Below are 26,292 nucleotides of genomic sequence, written 5' to 3' on the forward strand. Positions count from 1 at the left end.
AAAACCTGTCTGTGCATCATTTTCCTTGTTATAAAGAAGGGGAGAATAATGATACTGACCTCATAGGGTGCTTACGGGGATTAAATATGATACTGCATTTAAAGAACTTAAAGCAATGCCTGCTTGTGATAAATAATGTATTAATAATGCATGATACCTGAAAATAACATTTGTACATTCTATATTATCATAGTAGACTTAGCTGAAACCAGCATCGCAACCATACAAAACTATTACATAATCATTTTTTTCCTCTTAGAATTTAGAAAGGGCTTTTAGGATGGCTTTACTCCATGTATTTTTTTTTTTGAAGCCAACAATTTGAGCCAATTTTATCTTTTTATTCATAATTTTTTTCTGTCGCAGACAGGCGCATTCAAAAGCATACCATACAGCTTCCTCTTCAGAATGTAAAGAAATAATTGAGTGTCATGAAAATATTTTCAGTTCCTCACCAAAAATGCCATTTGGGTGGATTTGTTCAATTCACTGAATAGATCTTGGATATATTGTGCATATAAAACCCTTTCAGATGCAGGAGTGTTATAAAGATAAATCTCTGTTCCTTAGGGAGCTCATAATTAATGGGAAGAGAGGGTTGGAGGAAGGGAAAGCGTAACCTCCGTTAATACCTGGTATGATACAACAAATGCCCGAGGTGGAACTTGTGCAGGGTGCACTGGGAACATTAAGTGATGCCAGCATCTGGGCGTGATGGCCTGCGAGAGATCCAGGAGGCAAGGACGCCCAAGGACAGGGAGTTGAGAAGGAGGATCAGCTTGTGGGGCCGAAGTTTGAATTTGAGTTTGGACGTACAGCCTGAGCAGTTGGTTGGGCCGCCTCCTGACTGTTGGCCTGAAGCTTGAAGGGACAGTGAGGGCTAGAGATGGAGAAGCTGATGGAAGCCAGGTGAGTCATCGCCGAAGCCAGAGGCCACGAGGTGGATTAAGCTGTGATTAAAGTACATGTGACGGCGATGCTGCTGAGGGCCCGCCAGAGCAGTGGCCTTGGAGAGAGGGGGAAAGGGTTGGGGGGGAGAGGTGGAGCCACGTGTAGGAGGTAAAACTGGTGAGTAGGTGGACGAGGTGGGGAAGAAGGTGGGGTTAAGGGTGACTCTCGCTTGGGTGACCCAGGAGAGACTGGTGCCACGAACAAGACCTGGGGCGCAAGAGAGTAGGTTGGGAAGGGAAACTGAGTTTAATTTTATACCTGTGGAGTTTTTGAGGGATCTGTGAAATCTCTAAGTGGATATGTCGCGTCAAAATATTTGTCATTCTTGAAGGACCTCGTTTGAGTGGATTTGTGTAGATAAACAAGAAGTTGCCTAGTGGACAGATGGTTCATCTATGGCTGGGAAGAGACCAGTCCTAGAAATACGGATTTGGACATCATTAGTTGTGAACGATGATTAAAGCCACCGAATAGATGATGCTATTCAGTGAAGATGCACAGGGTGAAAGAACGGTGGGCTAAGGGAGTCCCTTCCCAGCAAGGAAGTTGAGAAGGAATGCTCTCTTATGGGCGTCTCTAATCAACGGGGGAAGGAATGAATTCTTTAATTAGTGGTGTTAGGGTCAGCGTAACCTTTGGGGGCCAGGGGAACCTGCGTCCCGACTCCTCTTGTACACCGAAATTAATTTCAAAAGGACCAGTTTCAGATGTTAAAAGCCTTAAATGCACTGGAAGATTAGATGGGTGACCATTTTTACAACTTCGGCATGAGGAAGTGTTCACGGTCAGAAACCAGAAAGGACAAAATTGGAGAACCTGACTTAATGAAAGTCCAACAAAACCTCACTGGAAAGTAAGAAAACAAGCTGGAAATATGTGCAGTGCATGTAGCAGTCCATCTGTATACTGGGCTGTGATGTAAGGCTGTTTCTTATCAAGCAGTGAGAAAAAGATTAGTGTCTAATTAGAAAAATGGGCAAAAGACAGAATGAGCATTTTATTCATAAAGCATCTCAGATTACCAATAGACATGTGAAAGGTAGTTTTGACTACATATTCAGGAAATGCCATTTATGGCCTAACAGATGGAAGAGATCAAAATTAAAAAAAAAAATCCTTGATCTTGGTGAGAGTGTGGGGAAGCAGGTACTGGGGAACGAGCTGTTCCTGTTTGTTTTTGGAAGGTAAGCTTTTATCGTGCTTTTCCCCAGCACGTTGAAGATCCCTTGGCTGATTTTGGACCAAGAAGGAGTGTTCTTCAGGTTGTTTCTGTACTATAATAATAGAGCGTTTAACTCTTGCGATAGAAGGCAAAAACCAGCTCGCGGGTGTGATAGACATTGTTAGCATTTATCGAAGGCTGTTGCGTGTCAGCGACTCTGACCGCCCAGCGGAGGTGAGAGGCGAATGTACAGACCGCAGTCGGCAGCGCCATGGAGTGTCTGGTGGATCCCGAAGCACAGGAGGAGTTGGGGGTGTGGAGCATCCCAAGAGGCAGTGGTTGGAGGGGGGTCCTGAGGCCTGTGGGAATGTGTGGAGCTGGAGGGTGGTTCCCTGCTGCAGTGGGGGGTGAAGGGGATGGCTCTGAAGGGTTTTGTCTACCAGGCTGGCCAGGAACTTGACGCTGGAATCATGGGGAGTCTTCAGAGGAGTCTTAGACACCAGAGTGGTGTACTCAAAATTGTCTTTTTTTTTTTTTTGAACGTTTATTTATTTTTGAGACAGAGAGAGACAGAGCATGAATGGAGGAGGGGCAGAGAGAGAGTGGGAGACACAGAATCAGAAGCAGGCTCCAGGCTCTGAGCCATCAGCCCAGAGCCCGACGCGGGGCTTGAACTCACGGACCGCGAGATCGTGACCTGAGCTGAAGTCGGACGCCTAACTGACTGAGCCACCCAGGCGCCCCTCAAAATTGTTTTGACACGCTGAAGTTGATAGGGAACAGCCCCTTGAATTAACAGGGAAGTCCTCACTGGAGTGAAGATCGTCAAAACTGAAGGAGAGGAACGTAAAGATCCTGAAAAACAAAAAGTCAGACCGAGGAACACTTTTGGGGAAACGCTATCCTGCAGAATCCACGAAGACATATTCTTATAGCACAAGTCACATTTCATTATCATTCTCCTGCACGCAGATTCAGATTAGAGCAGGATAATGGAATCCGGAGGCCGTGGAGATGTCTCTCAGATTCCCAAACATTTCTTGGCTCACAGGGCTCTTGATGTTTCATTGTTTTCATGGTGCCCCTAAGTCCAAAGAAATGCCTAACAGCTCTTTTTGTGAAGTACTTAGTTCCAGACAACTTAGTATTTATGACCTGACACTTTAGTCGCGGTTTGGAAAAATAACGTGTATCAATTTTTAAAACAGAGATAATATTTTGATGTTATTCTTTAAAAGCCACATGTGTGAAAGATAATATCTTGATGTTATTCTTCAAAAGCCACTTGTGTGAACCTGTTGGGTACTGCATACCTTCTCAAACCTTGGAAACAGGTCGGGACACTGCCACCCTTGTTTCCATTTGTACGTTGATATCTGGATGGGTGGTGCTTATATTTTATCACAGCACCCAATGACCCTGTCTTTGCAGGATAAGTGACGTCATTGAGAGGAATGTAGCATCGCCTAGTGTTAAAAGTGACCTACCTTGGGGTGCCTGGGTGGAGCAGTCTGTTAAGCGAAGCATCTGACTTCGGCTCAGGTCATGACCTCAGAGTTCGTGGGTTCAAGCCCCGCGTCGGGCTCTGTGCTGACAGCTTAGAGCCTGGGGCCTGCTTTGGATTCTGTCTCCCTCTCTCTCTGCCCCTCCCCCACGTGTGTGTGTGTGTGTGTGTGTGTGTGTGTGTGTGTGTGTGTGTGTGTGTGTGTTGCATGTGCACACTCTCTCTCTCTCTCTCTAAAAAAAAGAAAGAAAGAAAGAAACAGAAACTGACTTGCCTTCCTAACTTGAGCTAAAGGTTCTGACAGTGTTGGACAGTGATGTCACTTTGTTTCCTTTGAAAACTTAAAATACACTGTAATATCCCAGATGGCTTGCTTTTGTGCCTTGGGGCACCTCAGTGTGTCGATTGGGAACTGCAGCTCCAGCTCCGACTCTGTGTTCTGGGCTGGGCAGTCCTTGGGTCAGCCATCAGCCAGCTTAAACTTGTGAGTGTCGGTGCCGTGCTGGACAGTGGGGGTGAACGGAGAGGCAGCATCCTCTCAAGGAACTTGGAGTCTGTGGGAGGAATTACAAAACTGGGAAGTGATGCCTGGGAGCCAGTGTCAGCAAGCTTTCCCTAGGAGGCCAGGTAGTAAATAAATCTTTTAGGCTTTGCTGGCCATGCAGTCTCTGTGGACGCTGCCCAGTCCTAACACTACAATGCAAAAGCAGCCACGGGCAGCATGTAACAAATGAGCACGGCCGTGAGCTAGTAAAACTTCATTCACAAAAGCAGACATGGCCCACGGCTCATTGTTTGTGCAAGCCCTGAACTAGAGATGTGATTAAAGCGTGGAAGCAGAAGAAGGAGCCACTGACCTGCCGGGGAATCCCAGAAGGGATCTCAGAGGCCACCCTGGGCTCTTCCTACCTCCTGCCAGGAGTTTCCCAAGTGAATGGAGGAGAGGAGGCGACAGAAAGCCATACAGAAAAGGAATTCCAGGCCCAAGGGAAATACTTGCAGATACAGGGAGTTGTGAAGGGGAGTGGCAGCTTGGAAATGGTAACTGTTAGAGGGGAGGGCACAGGGCTACAGTTCCATGGATCATTTCTCTCATGTTTCCTCCCTCATTTTTTGGTGAATTGCATCCTCTAGTAGCCTCCGGAGAATAGGTGTGTGGAGGTGTAGCTTTTGAGTTCTGGCATAGCTTTATAAAATAGATTTTATCATCTCTCGTAATTAGTAGTTTGAGAATAGAATTCAAGTGTGAAAATAATTTTTGCACAGATTCTGGAGATGTTCTCTTTAGCTTTCAATGCCAAGGAGTCTGATACTCCCCCTCACTCCCCCACTGTGTCTGTGGACCACACACCCAGTGTCTCCTCTGCAGCCCGCTCTGAAGATAGTGCTGTCACTGTCCCTGTGTGCTGGCGGAGGGCTGGTCGGGTTCATGCAGCAAGTCCCAGCGTCCTGGTTTTAGAGAACTGTTCCCATAGTGTCTTATTTCCGAAACCTTGTATGGATGGCCTTCCCCTCCCTGGAAGGTTTTGAAATTTTCTTTTACACGGTTATTCTCAGTGATGTACTTTGTTGTAACTGTAAATTCACTGTGCTGAATACTTGCCCGGCTCTTTGAGAACTAGACTTTTTTGCAGCTGAATATATATATATATATCAACAATTCTTTGTCTTTGTTATTGCAGTTCTCTCTTAATTAATCTTCCCAAAACACCACTTCCTTCAAGCTTCTCTGTTCCTGAAAAACCTTTACTGCCTTTCCAAACCAGCCAGGTTTGTGTTTTTCATAGGTATGTCTCCCTCAACTCAAATCCCCACACTTGACTTAACAGCACAGTGGGGTCTCCCTAACTGCAAAGAAGTTTATGTTCCTGCCAAGCCTTCTTCAAAGGCAGTGCCCCGGAGCTGAAGATCTCATGTATAGGGGAGGTGGAGGTGGGGAATGCAGTTAGGAAACTAGCTGCTGGTCACAGTTCTTCAACGTTTTCTTTTGTCCTCTAATAGAAAAGAATAAAGAAGGGACACTAAAAGAGTATGAATCAGCAGTATGGATACTGTTTACTTTCCATTCAGTCTCCCTTGCTTGGGGGTAAACATTCCAGCATCTCTCCTGTGGGTTTGGTGATCTTGCCTTGTAGTTAAGTGGCTTTTCTCCCTCCAGTGTGCAGTTCCTTTTCTGAATCGGTGACAGGAAGTATCTCATGGTGATGACAAAAAGCTACATTCTCGGGATGAAGGATGCTCTGGGTCATCTGCATTCATGTCTCCCTGACTGAACAGGTGTTTCTCAAGCCCCTTCCCGCTGGCTGTGGTGCCACCCGGGCACTGTAGGGAGAGTCCTGCCGGCAGGATACACTAGCTCTCTGCCACATTTCCCCTTCCCTCCTCACCCCCCTCCCCCTCCTCCCTCCACCCCGCCAGAAGAAAAATCAGATCGAGCAAAATCTGTCTGGACCGCAGTTTCTGGTCCTTCTCTGCCTTTAGCTTTACTTCCCTCTTTTCAACCCTCTTTTCTAATTGTCCTCAGCAGAAAGGACCAAAACCTCATGTAGATTGGAACCAGGATTCTCAAAGCTGAGGAGGAAGCAATCCGAGTGCATACGTGGAGGTTCCATTTCCCCAGGAGGGGCGGAAAGCACTGCATGCGGGCTGGCCTGCGCTTCTCCGCAGCCTACGCGAAGTCAGGACGCAACGTAAAGAAACTAACTAAACCAGCGAAAAATAGATTTTTTCCTTTCGATTCCAGCAATTTTATAAATTGATTCTGCTTGATCTGTTTTCTTAAAAAGAAGATTTGTTGATGTTTTTTAATCCTTTAACATAATTGTATCGCATAAGAGACAGACTGGTGGCCCACGGGTGGGGTACCTTCTGAAGGCATATTTTGTTTGGCCTTTAGAATGTCTAAAAAATACAAGTTAGTTCCTTGCATTTAACAAAGTTGAGCTTTTCATATACATCCCAGGTTTCTACCTTGGCTTGAAAAATAAAATCTGGCAGCATGAGGCCCACTGCTGCCACCTCTAGGCTGGGCGGGGAGCTCCGGTTTGTGCCTGCCCCTGTGGCCTGTCACTTCTTTTGTCCTCCAGGAATGTGCTGCTGCATTGGGCTGCCGCAGCATGCCACAGTGAGCCTCCTTTTGAAAATCAGCTCCTAAAGCTCTCTAAAAACGTGTTCTCCTCTAGGAATAAGGCATCCGGTGGGGAAAAAAGTAAATTTCTGGCAATGTTTCTATCGGAAGGGAGCAAAGACCAGTTTCACGTGTCCTTTTTCCATTAAAGTTCATTAGAAGGCTCTGTTCGTGTATTGTTGTGGTCTCAAGTGAGTCCCTTTGAAACTCTGCTTAGTAGTGAAGTCAGATCTATCACAAGCACAGTATCATATGGCGCGAGTGACTTCCTCCGAATTTGCTACATAAGTGTTAAGGACAGAAGAAAGTTTTCTTTATCATCCTGCGTGTGTTCACTTAAGCAGGTGTTGGTAGCATTGCCATTGATTGTCCTGTTCCTGAGCACACCCAGCACCCCAGCCTGATGCTCGCTGACCTCATCAGTGGTGTCCTTGATCGCTGCCTGCGGTCGGCGCCGACCTTGTGCTGGTGTATCTGCTTGCTTGTTGCCTGCCAACAGGAGTGGAATATCACACCTTGACTTTGGGAAGTTTCTCGCTTGAGCCCCGAGTAGAGGCGGCTTCTGTGCTGCAGTCCCAGAGGCTGAGGCCGGGAGGGATCAAGTGATTTGCCTCAGTCATGCTGCTGATTAGCCTTGGAGCCAGGAGGAGAGTCTGCGTCCACAGGGTCTGGTCCAGAGCTCGCCTGCCTACATACCCCTCTTGCCACTTCACAGGACACATGTCTCCTTTCTAGAACAACTGTAAACTTGTAGTGAGGGACTGTTTCACCTCAAGCTAATGTTCAGCCAGTCAGTGAATGCGGTGTGTGGTTATTTCGGTTACGGTTTGGTCGCTTCCAGGGCTCCTTGATTCAGTTATTCCTGCACAGGCCATGTAATAATTCTGTAACTTTAGCAACTGGCATTTTAGACATTCCACGAATACATTTTCATTCTAATATGTGAGCGAGTTGACACCAGAAGTGACTAGGAAGTTACTCAGCCAGAAAATGGCTGAACACCTTTAAAATGTGTGCCCGTGCCTCTTGTTGTGTTTTGGTTATAATTATTTAAGCTACTCGAGATTGCTGTTCTGAGTTTTTAACAGTATTCAGCAGTAGCTGAGAAGTCTTGCCGTCTGCGTTTGCTAAGAAAAGTGTTTTCTGAATCCTCTTTTTGGGCTGCAGTTAGTTAGATGTTGGATCCTTTTTCCTCTCTCAAGTCCCTGCTCTTAACATCTCCTCTCACCTGTTCTGTTCTTGTCTTGGGTTTTTTCCTGAAAGATTGCTCTCAATGTTGTATCCGTTTTTAAAAAACTTTTAGTATCAGCCAATACATTTAACTTACAAGAGCTATTTTTATTCCTGATTATTCCTTTTTCATTGCATCTCTTCTTGTTTTTATGGCCGAGTCCTGTTCATTCTGAGAATACGATTTAGAGGTGGGTTTTCTCTTTGTGTTTCAGTTTTCCTCTTTTCCACGTTATCCCTTTTCTCTAGGAGTAATTTTTATTTTTGCCCTGGTGACCCTGTTTATTTGGAATTTCTTTTCATTGTTTTGGGCTCTGCCTGTATGTTTTATGATCCTTGGTTGTCTGTTCCAGTATAAAAACGAGGCACTATTAGGTCTGACAAGGAGTTTTCAGTGCCTTGGAAGGACTCGTGTGTGGTGGGCTTCATCCCGGCAACAGCGAATGGGAACGTCATTCCTCTGAGGAACCCCTGTGTGTCAGATGCGGAAGCCTTTCCTCTTGGAGATCTGTGCCTTTGGTAGCTGCTCTGATTTCCTGGACAGTTCTTTTACATTCTGCAGGGAATGTGTCTTTGGGGAGTAGGAACACATCAAAGTTGAGGTCTTTAAACAAATCTCTGTTATAAACAGACTGTCTGTAAACAGCCCCGTAAATCGTTGCCTCCCTCTTTATGGACCCAGAGAGGATTTAAATGGCACCACCATCCTTCCATTGTTGTGTTCCCACCAAATCTGATAGCCATCTTTGCTTCCTGTCTTTTCCCTCTATCTCACACAACACACTGAATACGCTCAGTACCACTTACCACGTGTGTGCTACTCTGCTAAGTGCTTTACGTTTATTTACTCCTTTAATCTTTACAAAAAACTTAAGAGGAAAATATTGTTATCACCATCACTTTACACATGAAGAAATTGAGGCACAGAGAGGTTCAGGCCACACAATGAGTAGCACGGCTGGGCTTCAGCCCCAATCTGTGTTTTTTTCACCACACTGTCCTGCCTGCAGTGCATTGGGAAGACCTTCCATCTCTAGAACAGAGCCTGCATGTGACTGCCTCTTCCACGTCTGCTCTTAGAATCCTAGCCTTCACCACTGGTGGTGATGTCACCTGCACTATGGTTTCCCTGCCTCTTCTCTCCTCCCCTGGAGCCCACCCTCCATGTAGCAGCTAGAGAAATCTCCCCAAAGTGCACGTCAGATCATGGATCTCCCCTGATTAAAACACAGCAGTGGATTCTTTTCTCGGAACTCCATATCGTTTCCATGGCCCAGAGGCCCTCTGTGGCCTGACCAGCCCACCTCCTCTTAGCCCCAGCCCCGGCCCCTCCTCCTGACGTTTGAACCTAGTAAGCTTGTCCTTTCTTAGGGCTTTGTATCTGCTGTTGCCTTTCTTTCCCCTGCTCTTATCATGGCCATCTTCTAGTTATAGTCAGGCCTCAGCTTAGCTAACATCTTCACTTACACACTCTCACACACATTGACTTATTCTAGTTTTTTTGGTTTTTTTTAAGTTTATTTATTTATTTAGAGAGAGAGAGCCATGGAGGGGCAGGGGCGGGGGAGAGAATTCCAAGCAGGCTCCACGCTGTCAGTGCCGAGCCCGACGAGGGGCTCGAACTCACAAACCGTGAGATCATGACCTGAGCCAAGAATCAAGAGTCGGAAGCTTAACTGCCTGAGCCACCCAGGCGCCTCAGACTTCTTCTAGTTTTTAAAGCAGCTTTCAAGATCTGAAATTTCTTACTTGTTTGTATATGTGTATCTCCCAACTAGAGTCCAGGCTCCTTGAGGGCCAGGACTTGGTATGGCTCAGTGTGTATCTCCAGTGCCTGGATGGGGACCCGTGCTTGGTACCCTGTCTCTAGGCATTTGCTGCTGACAAGTGTCTCTGGGAGCTCTTAGGCTGAACAGCGCCTGCCTGCATTGCAGCCACTCCCCATGGCACTCCAGGTTCAATCGCTGCCCATCTTCTTGTTTACCAGCAGCCCCTTTCCTCCCATCGTGGTGTTTGGTACACTTTCATCATTTCTGTGTTGTCAATACTTTTGTCACATCTGCAAACCCACTATACTACTATTTGTCCTAATTCTTTCTTTAAACTATTTAAGTTTATATGAAAGATAAACATATCACGGTATAAACAAAAAAGAAATAATGACTTGTCACAAATGACTATGTTAATTAAAATTTAAAATGTCATTCCGTACATCGTTTAAAATTGTCAAAACTTCAATTTCATGTTCTGCTTTTCTATACTGAATAGTATTGGAGTGGAGAGTTATAAATATGTGCTTGGTTATAATCTTGAACTTGAAGCCCATCATTTGTTTAATTTTTTTTAATGTTTATTTTTGAGAGAGAGAGAAAGTGGGCAAGCGCACGTGAGCGTGCACAGTGGGGGAGGGACACAGAGAGAGAGGGAGACACAGAATCTGAAACAGTCTCCAGGCTCCGAGCCCATGCGGGGCTTGAACCCAAGAACCGTGAGGTCATGACCTGAGTTGAAGTTGAATGCTTACCCGACTGAGCCACCCAGGCGCCCCAAGCGGCTGTCATTGAAAGTTGAGCCTGTGACGGATCCCGGAAGCAGCCACTGTGTCTGAATGTTCACATCTCCTGAAGCCCGGGCAGCTTGAGTCTCGTGTGCACAAAGTTGTTCATGTAGAGTATGTTTCAGTATTCGCGCGGCTCTGTTTTCTGTGCCGGTGGGCACAGTACGAGGGGTCTTTGGAGCACTTTGAGCACCGTTTGAAACTCTTCTCCTCGCCTAGGACTGACTGCTTGGCACGGATGATGAACATTTCCTTACGTTTGAGAAGACCATCCCGGATGGTGGATGGTAAAAGGATGAGGATGACTTCAAGTTTCCAGCGGCTCTTACTAACATTTATTCTTCTGTATTTAATGAATCAAGTAAATAGCCAGAAAAGGGGTAAGTACATCTGAGTCTTAGAGAATAAACTGATTGCAATGCCATTGCTATTTTTTGCCATTACTGTTTTGGTTATGAGGTGATCCTGTGTCTTTATTGAACCCTTCAGGTTTTCTGTGGTTAAAATCCATTTCTTTGCAATCTTTTTTTTTTTTTTCTGTGTACTTTTTGTTCTCTTTTATAAAGGCCCATAAAGGTAGATGTAAATATTCTTGCCCCATTTAAAAAAATTAAGATATTATTTACATAAAATAAAATTCACCCTTTTAGGATAAAATTGTGTGAGTTTTGACAAATGTACACAGTCATGTAAACACCGGCACAATCAAGAAGTAGGACGTTCCTCATTCTAGAAAATTCTCCATGCTGCTCTGTATTTAGCCCCTCTCTCCCCACCTCCAGCCAACACTGACCTATGTTCTGTCTATAATTTTGCTTTTCTGAATGTCACATAAATGAAATCTAAACATCTTTCTTTAATAAAATGCTGTGTTCGTCTTTTTTAAATATATTGAAAATGTTTGTGTAGATTTACTACCTCACTAATTTTTATGAAGAACATTATCCTTTTGCCCCTGAACTTATTTTTAATATTATTTCCATAATTAAACATCACTTTTCCCCCAGGATCACTGTTGAATAATTTTATTATGATTACTGATAATTTCTAATGTATTTCTAACGTTTTTGTTTTCTGTCATATAAATAGCTTTATAATTTATTGCTTTCCTAAATGCCATGCCCGTCGTGTGTAAAAACTAAAAAAATCTTTTTCAGAGACATTTATATAGAGTCTGAGAGGGAATAACCTTTTTTACACTATAATTGCTTTATCCACTCCCTCCTTCCCTCTCTTCCTTCCTTTTGCCTTTTGTCCTCCCTCTCGTACCCTCCTTTTTTTTCATTTTCTTTTCAGCATGATAATTTTTCATTGTATAGTGCTTCTGTATTCCATGACCTTATATTATTTTATAGGTATGAATAAGCACTATTAGGATTATAATCTTCTGAGTCATTTGTTACTTTTCAGTTGTTTAGGCCTACACAAAAGACATATTTTTCAGACTCGTGTCAGTTCATTACTGTGTAAATGTCATATGCTTCATAAAAATCTAAAGATTGGTTATGGGGTTTCCATGCAGGTAGCAGTCTGGTAACAGGCAAAGAGACAGCAATGGCTACAAGTGCTCAGAAGCTGTGTTTGTGGGCATGGGGAACACGTAATTTTTGCTTGTAGTTATTTGTTTTGGGGGAAGGAATGGGGCCAATGGGGCTATTTAAAAAATCTTCTAGGCCCTCTCTGGGTCTCATCCTTGGCTCTACCGTCCCTCCCTGCATTTATCTTAGTGGCTGGAGGTGGGACTTTGATGGAGGCCCAGTCCCTAAGTGGTCTAGTGGTTGGCCCACGTCCATCAGTTTCCTCTCATTTGTTAATCCACAGCTACAAAGAGAAATCTAAAACCAGTCCCTCCTGTGACTCTGCAGTCAGTCCTGCAGAAAGAACCTGGCTCCTGTGCAGACACATATGCTCATACTCATGACTAAAGATGATTTGATGTGTTGAGCTTTTTACAGTGCAGTTAAATTATTAAGCATGTTCTGTGTGTGTGTGTGTGTGTGTGTGTGTGTGTGTGTGTGTGTGTGTGTGTTTCTCTCCTTCTCCAGGGGCTCCTCGTGATTTGAAGTGTATAACTAACAATTTGCAAGTGTGGGACTGTTCTTGGAAAGCACCCTCTGGAGCAGGCCATGGTACTATTTATGAAGTTTGCATTGAAAGCAGGTAATAGAGATACTTTGATTATTAGCTGTAACCTAAAGGTCTTCAATTGTAGAACATAGAGATTTTGTTCTAGAAATTTTTTAATGAAATTTTAAATCTTAGCTATTTCCTAAAAAATCTGAATCTTATGTCAATCAAAGTGGAAAAAAACCCTTCTCCTGGTTAAAACTTTGATTCTTTTGTTATATGAATATTAAGTATGGAACACACCTTGAATATGTTGTGGATTCTGATCTGTAGAGAAGTTTTACTGGTCTGTCCCACACCATCTGCCTAGATCAGTTAGGTTGAGGTTTTGACTCTGCCAAACGGGAAAGGTCAGGTCTGGAGTAGGCAGTTCAAGGCTGACATGGTTGTTGATGAGAGACCCAGGTTCCTCTTTATCATGCTGCCGTGCCACCTTTGGCAGAGGGCCTCATGGTCCCAGGATGCTTGAGGAGTGGCCGTCATGTCTGCCTTTCCAGAAAGCAATGAGGAAAAGAAGGGTGATTTTCTTTAAGGAGATCTCTAAGAAGTCCCACACAACACGTCTTGCACCTGCTTGCATCTTTTTGGCAGAAGTCAGTCAAATGAGGAAGCCTCTTTGCATAAGAGGCGGGGTAGTGTGCCTGGATAAACCTGGGGTTAATGTAGGGAAAGGGAGAGTGGACATCAGGAGGCCAGTCGCAGGTCCCACCACCTTCCCCCTCTCGGGCGATCTTGGAGAAGGCCACAAGCTCCGAAGCCTGGAGGTGAGGCCTTTGGGCTCTCTGCAAACCAGAACATTCTCTTCACTGTCCCTGACTCCACGGGCCCAGGAAAGTGGTTCAGCGACACCAGAGTTGTTCAGCACGGCGGCTCTGAGGCCAGTTGGCTGATGGGCGGTCCTAATGCGAATTGACATAAGTCTGCATTTAAGTACTGCTCAGGTTTTCCCCATTTGGTGTACATTTATTGAGCATTAGTCTAAGCTTTGTGGGAATTTGTCAACCAGGAGGAGCTTGGTTGTGTTGCAGAAACAGCTCTAACATCTTATTTGCTTATTTTCTGCTGTGAAAATAAAGGCTTATTACCTGCTTTCGTCCTGTGGCCCTCTGGGGCCAGCTGGCATCTCTACCCCGAGTCTCTCCCGCAGGGCGCCCGGCCTAGGGCTCCCTCACCCTCCAGTGCATGAAGTGCTGGCTTTCAGAGCTTCCTTCCTGAAGTGACAGATGTGACTTTCACTCCCATTTCTCCACAAATAAAGTCGCATCGCTACGCCTTGCCTCAGAGGAGTGGGAAGTGCAGTCCTACTGTGAGTCCAGCAGGTCTGGGAGAACCTGACAAACCTAGTAAATAACATGAGTGGCTTACCTCAGGCCACAGGGAGAGGGAGTTGTTCTGGCTCTCTGTTCACAGGAGACCAATCGTAGCAGTGCTGTGGGTCAGGTGCTGCCGGAAATGCGGAAATTCTATGTGAAGGGCCGACGGAGCACTGACTGAGGAGCGTGGGGTGCCGGAGAGGCTGTTGGAGGGGTGATTGCGGAGTACGAATTCCCGGTCTTCTCAGCAGCAAAAGGACAGAAGGACATTCCAGCCTGAAAGGATAAGGGCTCAGTGGCATAATGGAACTTATGAAATAGCACGATTTAGCAAATTCAGGTGGTTCTGTGTTACTGACACCTAACGAAGCCTCCCGCTGTGAGGCTGAGAACAGGTGAGCCGACCTGTTCCGTGGTGGTCCCTCCTAGCGAGTGATGTGGAGAGGCCCGCTCTAGGTGCCGGGCAGGGACGCTGGGACGCCGGGACACCGCAGAGTCCCTTTGCTTGAGTTCAGATTTGCATGGGACGTTAGAAATATACATGAATAACGGTAAAAATAATATAAATGCGCTCTTGAAAGGTTCAGAGGGCCGTGAAACCACAGAGGAGAGGAATGACTTTTGTCCAGGGGATAATGGGTGGGGAACTGGAAGAGCTTTGGAAACAGCGGATGAGAAAGTGTTGTTCAGACCAAACCGTGAGCCAAAACAGGAGCAGTGGCCAAGTCGAGGGTGTGTTTGAAGGGCCACAGACAGCCAGTTTCATTCTTGTCCTCTATCTGTGGAGCAGCCTCTGCACGTGAGACTCTGTGATGGTCTTCTGTAGAGGGGTGGGGGGTTAGGGGAGCAGGCGTGTGCAGCTCAAGGGAAGGCTGCAGAGGGAAGGCTGGTGGGAGTGTGAAGGGCATGCTGAAATCCTGAGTTTCTTGAAATGACCATCTCTGCTTATCACTCGACTCTCTGGCCCAATCTGGTTATTCATCCTCCATGTTGATGCACTTACCATTAACCTCTCTTTTCTCAGTCTTAAAACGCAGTGTAACCTATCGTGTTTCTGTATGAAAGAACAGAAAGTATTTCCTGGTGCATTTTGTGTTAATCAGGCTTTTATGAAAATTGCACTATTAGTTTTATCCACTAATTAAAATGTGATTTTTTATATTGCAGGTCCCGTTCTTGTTATCAGTCAGAGAAAGCAAATGCTAAAATCCCAGCTCTTTTACCTGGCGATCATGAAATAACCATAAATCGTCTATATGATTTTGGAAATCCTATAAGTAAATTCACACTAAATGAAAAAAATGTTTGTAAGTATTTGAAAAGAAAATTGATTTGAAAATAAGGCAGCAACAGTGCTTTGTAATTGGCAGGAATTTACTCTTCTTTTGAATTCCACTTGTTAGACTAATAGTTGCATTTCCCCAGCAACCATACTGTGGATTCTAGAGCATAGCCAGGATCAGGAAGGAAGGAGTCAGAGTAAATGTCACAGAGTTGACGATCCTTTCCACATGCGGGTACTTTTCTTGGCATCACTTCGCCTCATTGATTCCTGCATACCTTTCGGAATTCCTCAGGTGTCGCATGCTCTAGGAAGTGGTCTTTGACTATCCCCTCCCAGAGGAGATCCGATTCCTTTCTTAACATTCCCTTAGACAGTGTGTTTTTCTCCTTTGTGGCACTTCTCACAGTTGCATTAATAATGTGTTATGTAATAAGGCACTGCATTTGTTGCTTCTGCAAGAAATAGGCTCAGTAGGGCAGGGAGTGTGCCTTCTACACCTGGCACCTCGCCCACTGCCTTGCACGTGGCAGGATCTTCTACACGTGTGTTGATTGAATGCCTACGACCTATGTTACCCTCGTGACATAGCCCAGACTGATGGAGATGGAGATTTTGCTACACACTGAGACCTTAAAAACCCCAGTGCTCTTGACTCTTGATGGTGGGAGAAGCAGGTTTCTTTCTCTGACAACTCTGAGGGCGTGGCATCATAATGACATTATGATGAGTCTTATAAGGATGACTTACTTTGCAACAAGGAGAAAAATATAATTAACTTGGTGACTTGTTCAATTTTATAGATAAGATGCATGTTTGGAGCGGTCTGTGTCTGAGATAGAACAGATTTTGAAAGGATAGTAACAAAGCGTGCTTTCCAGGAACTTAGCATCTGTCTCACTGCCTTTTAAGTTAAAGAGAGAAGAGCCATGTTTGTTACTTTCTTTCTGTAGCTGTATGTGAGATCCATGTGAGAACATTTTGAACAGATCAGCCATGATCTCAATACCCACAGAGAAATACTGTTAACACTTAAATATATTTTCTGTGCATATACATATAAACAGTGAGGTTCATATTAGTACTTTGTAACCTGCTTAACAGAAAACAGAGTTTTCGGTTTGATATCTAAATAAATCTGTATTACTTGTATAGGCTGCAGAGTATTCCACTGAGTGGAGGTACCGTAATTACTTAAGTGACTGATTATTAACATTGAGATTTTTATTTCTGGTCTTTCAGTGTAATAACCAATGCTTTAATGAACATGTTTCGCAAATACGTGTTTCTGATTTGTGTGATGATGTCCTTAGGCTAAATTCCTAGAATTGGGAAAGCTGCATTAAAAACAGTCCCTTGTTAGGACTTTGATGTCCATTGCCAGTTGCTCTCCAAAACTTTTGAGTCTCTTTGCATTTGAGTGTCTTTGCAAACGTCACACTAGAGGGGACTTGTTCTTCACTTCCTTGCCAGGACTGGGTTTTGTCAATTTCTCTTAGTTCTGCCATTTCAATCTGGTGGCCCCCAGTTAGAGCACTTTGACTTTGCATTTCTGTGATTACTTTTTTGGGAAAAAATGATCAGTCATTCTCATTCTTTTCTGAACTGTCGGTATCCTCTCTCATTTTTCTCTCGTGTTGAAACTCAGCTCTTCCTCCATCAGTTCACAAGAGCTCTCAATATTGTTATTAATTCTGCCATGTTTCCTACAAATAATTGCCCAAATTTAAAATTTAAACTTCATGGTTTTCATTTTTATATAAATATACTCTCTTGCTATTTTTCTCTGAGATTTTGGTTTTATTATCATGCTTGATTTAAATCTTTTACACATCTGGAATTATTTTGTAGTAAAGTATGAGGAATCTAACTTAATTTCATTCCAGATTTTTAAAAAATTCCCCAGGACTCTGTCAGAGAGCCAGTTTGTGTTGTCTGATTTTTCAGTAGGTATTGAGAAGATTCTGTCTGGGAGCTGCTTGAAGATGTCAGTATTGGATAGAAAGAAGTAGAAAGGGGTGGGGGGGCGCCTGTGTGGCTCAGTTGGTTGAGCGTCCGACTTCAACTCAGGTCATGATCTCACTGTCCGTGGGTTTGAGCCCCACGTCGGGCTCTGTGCTGACGGCTCAGAGCCCGGAGCCTGCTTCAGATTCTGTGTCTCCCTCTCTGCCTGACCCTCCCCCACTCATGCTCTGTCTATCTCTGTCTCTCAAAAATGAATAAACATTAAAAAAAAAATTAAAGAACTAGAAAGGCAAATCAAGACAGATTCTGGATGACTTACTAGAATGAATAGTTCATTGCTTTTACATATCATGTAGTTTGTTGATAGCATTTTTAATAATACTGGGTCTGATTGTGATTAGAATATTAGATTAATAGTATCCCAATACTAAGCTGCTACTACTATGATAATACTGCTAAGAAAATTGAAAAGCAAACTAGATGAATATAAGAGAGGGAGGTGGCTGCATCAGCAAATCTTTGAGTACCTGCTGTGTTCGGGAGAAGCTGTGGAATGTTGGTGCAGTTGTGCGTTAGAGGATCTGGAGTTTGGGGCATTTGGCTACTTAAAAAAGTATGAGAAATTCAGTTTTCTTCAGATGCTTTCAACAGTATACATACAAAGAAAACTAACATATGTGTGTGTGTGTGTGTGTGTGTGTGTGTGTGTGTGTGTGTGTACAGTTTTTTTTAATAAGCTTCTAATTGGCCAGGGCTAGCACAAAAATAAGTCTTTGTAAGACTTTTAGTGTCTTAAGTTTCTTAAAATAACCTGAAAATATGGATCTGTCTGAGGCAGAATAAAATCATGTAGATCCCATAAATGAACTAGGGAAGCCTCCATCTTCTGATGTCCTGAGGAAGAAGAACACGGAGGTTATAGGTAAAGATGTACTAGCTTTAAAAAATAAACACAAATGGTTACATTTCTTTCCCAGCTGAAAAGTTCCTGTTTTTTAGAAAGCAAATTAATATTGTCCTCAAGTGTCCGTTTTAGCTGGAAAGAAATGCAGATAATAGATAGTTCATGGGAGCTTAGGGAAACTTTCCTTTTACTGTGAGGATGTATACTATGAAGTAGTGAGAAAAGTGTGTATTTAATCTTTTCATTTGTATAATTGTGATTATTACCTTCCTTAGCTTAAAATACTGTATATATATGACTTGTGTTTTGAAGAGTAGCCCACCTCTATTTAGATAACATGTAAATGACGTGTACTTTTCAGGGAGGGAGCATCTTAATAGACAAATACTGCCTTTGTGTAAATGCTCCCATCTTTAAGTTACTGGATCATGACATCCTGAAACACTTGAAAGAACCATGTTCTTAGAAGCCTCTGCTCTGGGTGATCACACTGGCACCTTGAATTTCTTGCTCCTTGTTTGCTCCTTCTGTTTTATTGTTGTTGTTATTATTATTATTATTATTATTATTATTATGTTTTTATTTTAATTCCAGTTAGTTAACATATTAGTTTCAGGTATATGATATAGTGGCCCTTCTGTTTTATTTTATTTTTTTAAGTTTATTTATTGTATTTTGAGAGGGGGGAGGGGCAGAGAGAGAGAGGGAGAGAGAGAATCCCAAGTAGGCTGCATGCTGTCAGTGTTGGAGCCCAGTGCCGGGCTTGAACTCATGAACCGTGAGATCGTGACCTGAGCTGAAACCAAGAGTCGGACACTTAATCACCTGAGCCACCCAGATGCCCCAGTGGCTCCTTCTGTTTTAAAAGCAGTTCCTACTGGGGCGCCTGGGTGGCGCAGTCGGTTAAGCGTCCGACTTCAGCCAGGTCACGATCTCGCGGTCCGGGAGTTTGAGCCCCGCGTCAGGCTCTGGGCTGATGGCTCAGAGCCTGGAGCCTGTTTCCGATTCTGTGTCTCCCTCTCTCTCTGGCCCTCCCCCGTTCATGCTCTGTCTCTCTCTGTCCCAAAAATAAATAAACGTTGAAAAAAAAAATTAAAAGCAGTTCCTACTTAAAATTTGCCCTGTAAAGCATCCTCCACTGTCCTCATGTAGCTGTGAAACTGTTGACTTTGCTACATAGTGGTTAGGTTTTGAATCCACATGTACTATTTCCTGTACAGCCATAAATATTTTACACAGATCCAGTGTAGAGCACTGTGCTCAGCAAATTTCAGCTAAATTTATTAAGAACTTATTCGTAAATCCCAAGACTAATTTGTATTGATTTGCTCTGCCACTTTTGTTATAGGCTGTATAGTGCAAATATAGGTTATATAGTGCTATGTTCTTAGCACATTTGGCTACCCTACCTCTGGAAAGTCCTGCAGTTTGTGCTTGCCGTGACTTATTTCACTGGCCCCTGTGCTTTTTGGGGAAGTGCTAGGAGAGGTGTGAGCCCCCAAGAACATGTGTCTCTGGGTTTCTTTTAACTTACCTTCACATTGTTATTTGAAGAGAGAACATGCAGGAAAGAATCCCAACATTGTCTGCCCTTCATACCAGAAGCCTATGTTTCATAGAACAGAACAGGTTCGTATCTTATGTGTTTTTCATTGAGCCAAACTATTTTAGTAATTTACTCATCCCTTGTAGGTAGGGAGACTTGAAGATTTTGAAAAGTAAGAAATTTACCATTTTCTCCCTATGAGATACTATATCCTTGAGCATGTTTGTTTTTTTTTTTTTTTTTCTTTTGTAAGGCAGCTTCAGAGCCCATTGCCCTCCCAAACTTCTCTCTCAAATATTAACAGTACCCTCACCAGTGTCAGTGGTCTTTGCTCAGTTTTCCTCAATGAACTGTCTTTATTTGGCCCAGATGACAACCCATTTCTTTTGGTCTCAGCAATGCTGTATCTTCTCTGGTTTCCTTGTGCCTCTCAGGATTCTTGCTGGGGTTCTCTGGCTCCTTGAGGCTGTGACTGTCTATTGGTAGCTCTCAAACAAGCTTTGGCCATTTTGAGGCTGTGTTCAAGTTCATTTCTTCAGCTACACTCAGAGAGTTCCTCTTGAGTCTGTGTCCATGGTGCTGATGGTCCCCGTTCTCCCTTGCTATCTGCAGACCTCTCCACTGGTAGGCTCTACCTCCCCAGACACTTGGTCATCCAGAGCCTATCCTCCCGTTTCTTCCCAATGTCAGTGATTCCTTTTGCCTGCTTTCTGGGCTAGAAACTTGAAGAAATCTTAGATGTTTCCCTTTCTCATTATGCTAATCCCTCATTTCTTCAATCTGGTCATTTCTTTGAAGTGCCTATCAGGGTTTTTCCTTTTCCATATCCCTCATGCACATGATGAGGTATCACGATCCATATCCTTGCTACCTTGGTCAGCCTTTCTCCAGTGGTCTCCCACTTAATCACATTATGTCTCCCAGCCCTCTGCACTGCATTGCATGCCACAGCTCAACTAGCTTTTCTGAAGGACTTCTTACCCTGCTGAGTACTTCACAAATCTGCATGGTACCCTGTTGGCATCCTCACTTAATGCCTTGGTCATTCCTATGGTCTTGCTGCTGTTTACAGATACCCACACCAGTAATAGCTCGTAGCATCCCCGGGTGGGTGACTTCCACCAGCATCGGGGGTTCTGACACTGGGAGATGAGTGGGAAGGGTGCAGAGGAAACAGATGGAAAGGTCTGCCAAAGCAAGCTTTCCATATTCCGTCATTTTCTTAGGCTTGACCTACAGTTACCCAAAGGAAGCTCCTTTACTTCTCTCTGATGTTGCCTATTTGTAGATTCCAGACTGATGACACTGCAGTATTATGGGAACCCAGTAGCTGTTTGTATACAGAAACATACTAAGATTTGATAATAATTTACTCAGATTTGACTGATGAATCATTGGGAGCTGCTTATACGAATAAATACGTATGTTCTCTTTTGTCAGTAATCACTTTGAGAGTTTGCTTTTAATTCTTGATTCTTTTTTGATCAAGAAGGAATAGAGTTTAAAATAGTTGATTAACGGAATTACAATATGAAGAAAACATTACTTATTTTACTAAGTTTGTCTTTTGTTTTTTTCCCAAGCCTTAATTCCAGATACTCCAGAGATCTTGAATTTGTCTGCTGATTTCTCAACTTCTACATTACACCTGAAGTGGAATGACAGGGGTTCTATTTTTCCCCGTCACTTAAATGTCATCTGGGAAGTTAAAATTCTGCGTAAAGAAAATACGGAAATCATAAAATTAGTAAGTTTGAATCAAAATAGATTTTTTTTCTTGTGACATTAAAGAAACCAAATAATTTTTAAAAGATTTTTAAGGTGGTATCAGTGAACTTTTCTTTACAGTGTTAAGGGAGTAGATCAACTATCCTTTCAGGGTTCATTAAAAACTATATGCTGTGACTCAAAAATCACTTAATTATTAAAATGATGTATAACCATTACAGTAAGTTTAGGAAATTAAGGGAGGAATAATGCATGATTCCACCACACAAACACAGTAAACATTTTTCTTTTTCTTTCCAGCTTTTTTCGTGTGCGTGTTTTTACATAAACAAACGTATCCATATAATTTCTATTTTATTTTTGTCTAATACTATAAACATAAAAATAAATGTTTTGAAACCTATTTAGTCATAGTAATTGTTGAGAAGTTTTGTATAAGCCTGTAAATTTGAATTTACCTGAACCTGAAATAACATTATTACTTTTAGTAGTACATGTTTTTTTCTCTATGTTTTAAAATTTTGTTTATGGTTTCCTTATGATCTGCTTTTAGTTTGCTCTTAATTGCAAGGATGATGAGGAATAGCAGTGAACAGTTTTGACAGCTGGTACTTGGTAATCCCCCCTTTTGTTCCTTGAACTCTCTTCCTCCTCAATGGATTTGAAATGCGCTTAGTTATAGATTTAAGAATTAGAAGACTATCTCATGATTTTACAATTATTTGCCTGAGGGCATAGATAAGACAGACAGTAAAGGTAAAAAAAATAGAATGACTCTGTGCTTTATAGTTACTGTCTTGTTTTTCCTTTCTGACACTCTGTGTATGACATTCCTAAAATGAGAGCCGCCATAACTGTAGGCAACATGTCTCCAGTGCTTCCGGCAGTGCTGACACCTGTAAAACCTCTGTAGGTGTCAATTCCTTGCATTCCTGACCCTGCGGTAAAAGCTCTGTGTATGTTCTTTGCATCCTCACAGCCAGCCCATGAGGGAGGCACTATGAACATCATCCCCATTTTATAGATGAAGATACAGGGACACAGGAAGACATTAAGTAGTGGAGCCAGGACTCAATCACAGGCAGTTTAGTTCCAGTCTGTGCTCTTTCTTACCCACCACAATTTCCGCTACAAAGTAGATATATTTATTTTTGTGTAAGGAGCCTTCCCTTTCCTTTTCACCAGTGCAGTCTGAATGTACATTCAAGACCTAAGTCAAATCCTGCCCCTTATTTTAAACCCCATCCTAATTATCTCGGCCTAAAATGCTCTCTCTTTTCTTGAATTTCAATGTCAATTCTTGTCTGTCAGTCTAATTTGCAAGTAGCTTTGATATAGCTGTACCATTGTTGTCTTATAACTATTGCTTATCTGAAATTGTATCTTGTGGCTTTTTATCATGGCCTGACACTTTGTGCTTTGGGTTACCACTTACCGGCTTAGGGTAACTTCCCCAAACCTCCTTTTTGTCACTTGTGAAGTGGTGCCAGTCTTTGCTTTAGTGAATGATTAGTGTTATCTGTAAAGCTGCTAAACAACTATCACTTGTCCTTACTTCCTTTGGGGGCTCCCTGAGGGCTGCTAGAGTTAGAAGGCTGATCTTTGCAGCATAAGTGAAATCAAGCATACATGAACAGAGATGCTATTTTTAAGATCATCTAGCTCATTGCCACAAGATACGAAAGAAGATGGCACTGATAAAGTGGCAATTCCCTACTTTTGGGGATGTGATCTTTGAAGAAGAATCTTTGTATCTAGCAGTAGAGAAAGAGGCAAGAAAAACAGAGATAGAACAAATTAATTTTTAAAAAGTGAAATGTAAGAGGGCAGGTGATCCAGATCTGTAGTAAAATGTGACATTTTTGTTTATAATTATATGTTATTAATACCAGCATTTAAAGCATAATTGCTTATAACCTGTCATTTTGTGACAGGTTATATGCTGTTATTTTGTGATAGTTTAAGAATCAAGAATACTATACGTTAGTGTTTATTTGGAACTTTACCGTTTATGCCCATGGCCTCATACGCAGGCAAGGAAGCATGTGCTGCGCAGACCAGGATGCCAGTGACTCCTGGGGGCTACGCGGCACCCTCCCGCCCCCCCCTCATATTTCTCTCCCTATAAACAATTTTCAATTCTTTTACCTGATTCTTTTATTATGTATTTCCATTTTCCAAATAGCATGCTTATGTTTCTCTTTCTTCATTTTTCTTTTCAGTTTTGAGCAATGTTTTATTTTAACAGTGGGTAATGAGAATTTAGTCCCCTCGCCTTCCCTGGGCACACACGCTTGCATGCTTCCGTGCTTGCTGTCTCTTACATTTCCCATCTTTTTCCAATATCGTTCTCTCATTCTGCTCTAATTTTTGGTAGACTGGCATTCATTGTTTGTATTATGGTTATATAAACACTATCCACAACTGAACCAGTAGTGTATTATCATTTTCCTTTTTTGGGGGTACAACTTCTTGTCTTGTATTTTTAGTTTTATTTTCATGCTGCATGAATTCATTCCTGAATTCTCTCCAAGTTTTATGAATCTCCTGTTGAAATGTCCACGCACACGAGTATCTTACCAGCTATACATTTGTGAATAGCTCTGAGACCTTCTGACTTACTTCTCAACACTTCTTACAGAGGGTTCACGTAGATAATGTTTGTACAGCAGGAGTGTGGTAAGTAGCTGAGGACTCTCGTGGCCAGAGGTTTCTCAGGAGCTCCAGCAGCCTCCACTCCTACCAGCAGCCCTTGATTAGAAGAGATTAATACCTAGGTATACACGTAACCCATCCAGGGCAAACCTCTGTGTTTCTTTTTGGCACATTTGTTATGAAGCTGCGGTCCAAGAGGTCTCCTGTCATCATTCGGGAGATTCCTTTTACCTTTTTCTTACAATGGATCCTTTTTTTCCTGAATTCTTCCTCTTATTTTCTCATTTTGGTAGAAGCATATATTCTCGTAGTTGTTAGCTATTTATTATAGATACTCTCTGTTACCTACAATGATAGCTTCCAGAGGTAGATAGATAGATAGATAGATAGATAGATAGATAGATAGATAGATAGATAGATAGATAGATATAGGTAAGATAGATATTTTCTTAATTAGTTGCTAACAAAATTTAAAAGACTGTCAGTTCCAAATATTGAGGAGAGGTAGAACAAACAGTTGGAACTTTCATACACTTCTGGTGGGAGTATAAAATGCTACTTGATAAATTCATTAAGACACATTTCTAAAAATGTCTATTTTGCACTCATTCGTGATTACTATTTTAGCTGGGTATACAATTGTAAGTTGGGGAATTTTCCTCAAGATTTGAAGACATTGTTCCATTTGTTTCTCATTGTGGATCTGTCTTCCTCTGTTGTGCTAGACAGTCATGGGCTCCTTTCAGTCTCAAACCACATGTCTGTCAATTTGGGAAATTTTCTTATTTTATGTCTTTGATTTCTTCCTCTCTGTTTTCTCTGTTCTTCAGAAATCAGACCTTCTAGATTGGGAAGTAATTTTCTTACTGTTCTTACTTTCTACCTGTTTTTTTTCCTCAATTTTCTGAGCAGTTTTTTCTTAAACTTTATCTTACAGTCTGATTATTGACTTTCTATTAATATATATATTTTTAATGTACAAGATATTCCTTTTCTCTGTTCTTTTTGTTTGTTTAATGGATGCAATATCTGTTCTTACCTCTGAGGACATCAGTTACCTAATATTCTTTCTTTCTGTTCTGTTTCTTCAGGTTGCTTTTTTCTTTATTTTGATCTTTGACCCTCAGAACTTTTTCTTCAATTTCTGGTCATCCTAGTTGCTGCTCATATTTTAAGTGGCTCTTAAAATTTTTTTTTTTATTTTTAAATCTAATAGGAACTTCTGTTTGCCATCCAGGGTCTTGTTGACTGAGATGTTATTATAGGTGATTAGGATGGGCCATCTAGTTGGCAGAATCTTAATAGTATTATTTTAGGTGTTCATCTTGACCTGTTCCTATGCTCCAGAAAATTCGTTTTGGTTCCTACCAGGTAAGTAGGAACTCTGCCATCAGCCTCCTAATGGCTGGGGAGAAGGCAGGAGCACACCAGCCTTCACAGTGCATAGGTTAGCAGTCTTCCTGGTTGTGGTACCATATTCCCCATTCTCCGTTCTTTCTGAGGTTCTTCATTCCAGAGATATTTGGTTTTACTTTCCCAGAGCATGAATCTCCCATCTGCCAAGATGAAGAGGAGTAGTCTTTTGGTAGCACAGAATGTGGGAGGGGATCTGGGTATCTAACATTATCTTCAGACAACTTTCAAGCAACTTTCTGTTCTGTGCCTCACCTTCACCTGCATTTCCATAGGAGCCTGGTGCATACAGCCCTTTCCTGAGCCCTTTGGCATTTCCATGATAGAAGTCAGGTTGTTTCTGCCTTTTCCACTGAAGGCTTCAGGTTCAGCTTTCTCAGGTCTTCTGAGTCCGTTCCCCTTGTCCATCAGCCCTCCACCATCCAGAATTTGACTGGTGGTGTTTCTTCTCCTGTGTTTGCCCTTGTGCATCTATACCTTTTTAAAAAATCCATGCACTTTTGTGTTGGAGACATTTCGGAAGGTAATAGAGAGGGAAATACAATTATTTAAGCTGTTGTCATTGGCTGGAGGTCCCAAGGTCTCTTTTAGTAGATCCTCAATATTTGATTGAAATCCTTCCCATTTTTCACAATTGAAATTAATAATTTATATTATTTTATATTACTTATAAGTTGCATATTTAAAAATAAAACTTTAAACATACAACACATAGATACAAATCCAACCTGAAACAATTTTTTGTTGAAATGCTGCTCCTCTCTTTGCCTTTAACTCTTTTTAAGTTATTTATTTTGAGAGAGAGAGGGGCACAAGCATAAGAGGAGC

General features: G+C 42.5%; 1 protein-coding gene across 3 annotated transcripts in view; it reads left to right on the plus strand.

Moving 5' to 3' along the window:
• The window catches only part of LIFR (LIF receptor subunit alpha), a 79,123-nt gene that overhangs the window by 13,840 nt on the left and 38,991 nt on the right, over positions 1-26,292 (plus strand). For all 3 annotated transcript variants that reach the window (XM_045037924.1, XM_023238979.2, XM_023238982.2), the window contains exons 2-5: positions 10,751-10,911; positions 12,577-12,691; positions 15,139-15,278; positions 21,252-21,415. In XM_045037924.1, coding sequence (XP_044893859.1) covers positions 10,770-10,911; positions 12,577-12,691; positions 15,139-15,278; positions 21,252-21,415 — 561 coding nt within the window. In that variant the 5' untranslated portion in view covers positions 10,751-10,769. The remainder of the gene's footprint in view (positions 1-10,750; positions 10,912-12,576; positions 12,692-15,138; positions 15,279-21,251; positions 21,416-26,292) is intronic.

The sequence above is a fragment of the Felis catus genome, chromosome A1, assembly GCF_018350175.1.
Source record: "Felis catus isolate Fca126 chromosome A1, F.catus_Fca126_mat1.0, whole genome shotgun sequence".
NCBI classification, from domain to species: domain Eukaryota; kingdom Metazoa; phylum Chordata; class Mammalia; order Carnivora; family Felidae; genus Felis; species Felis catus.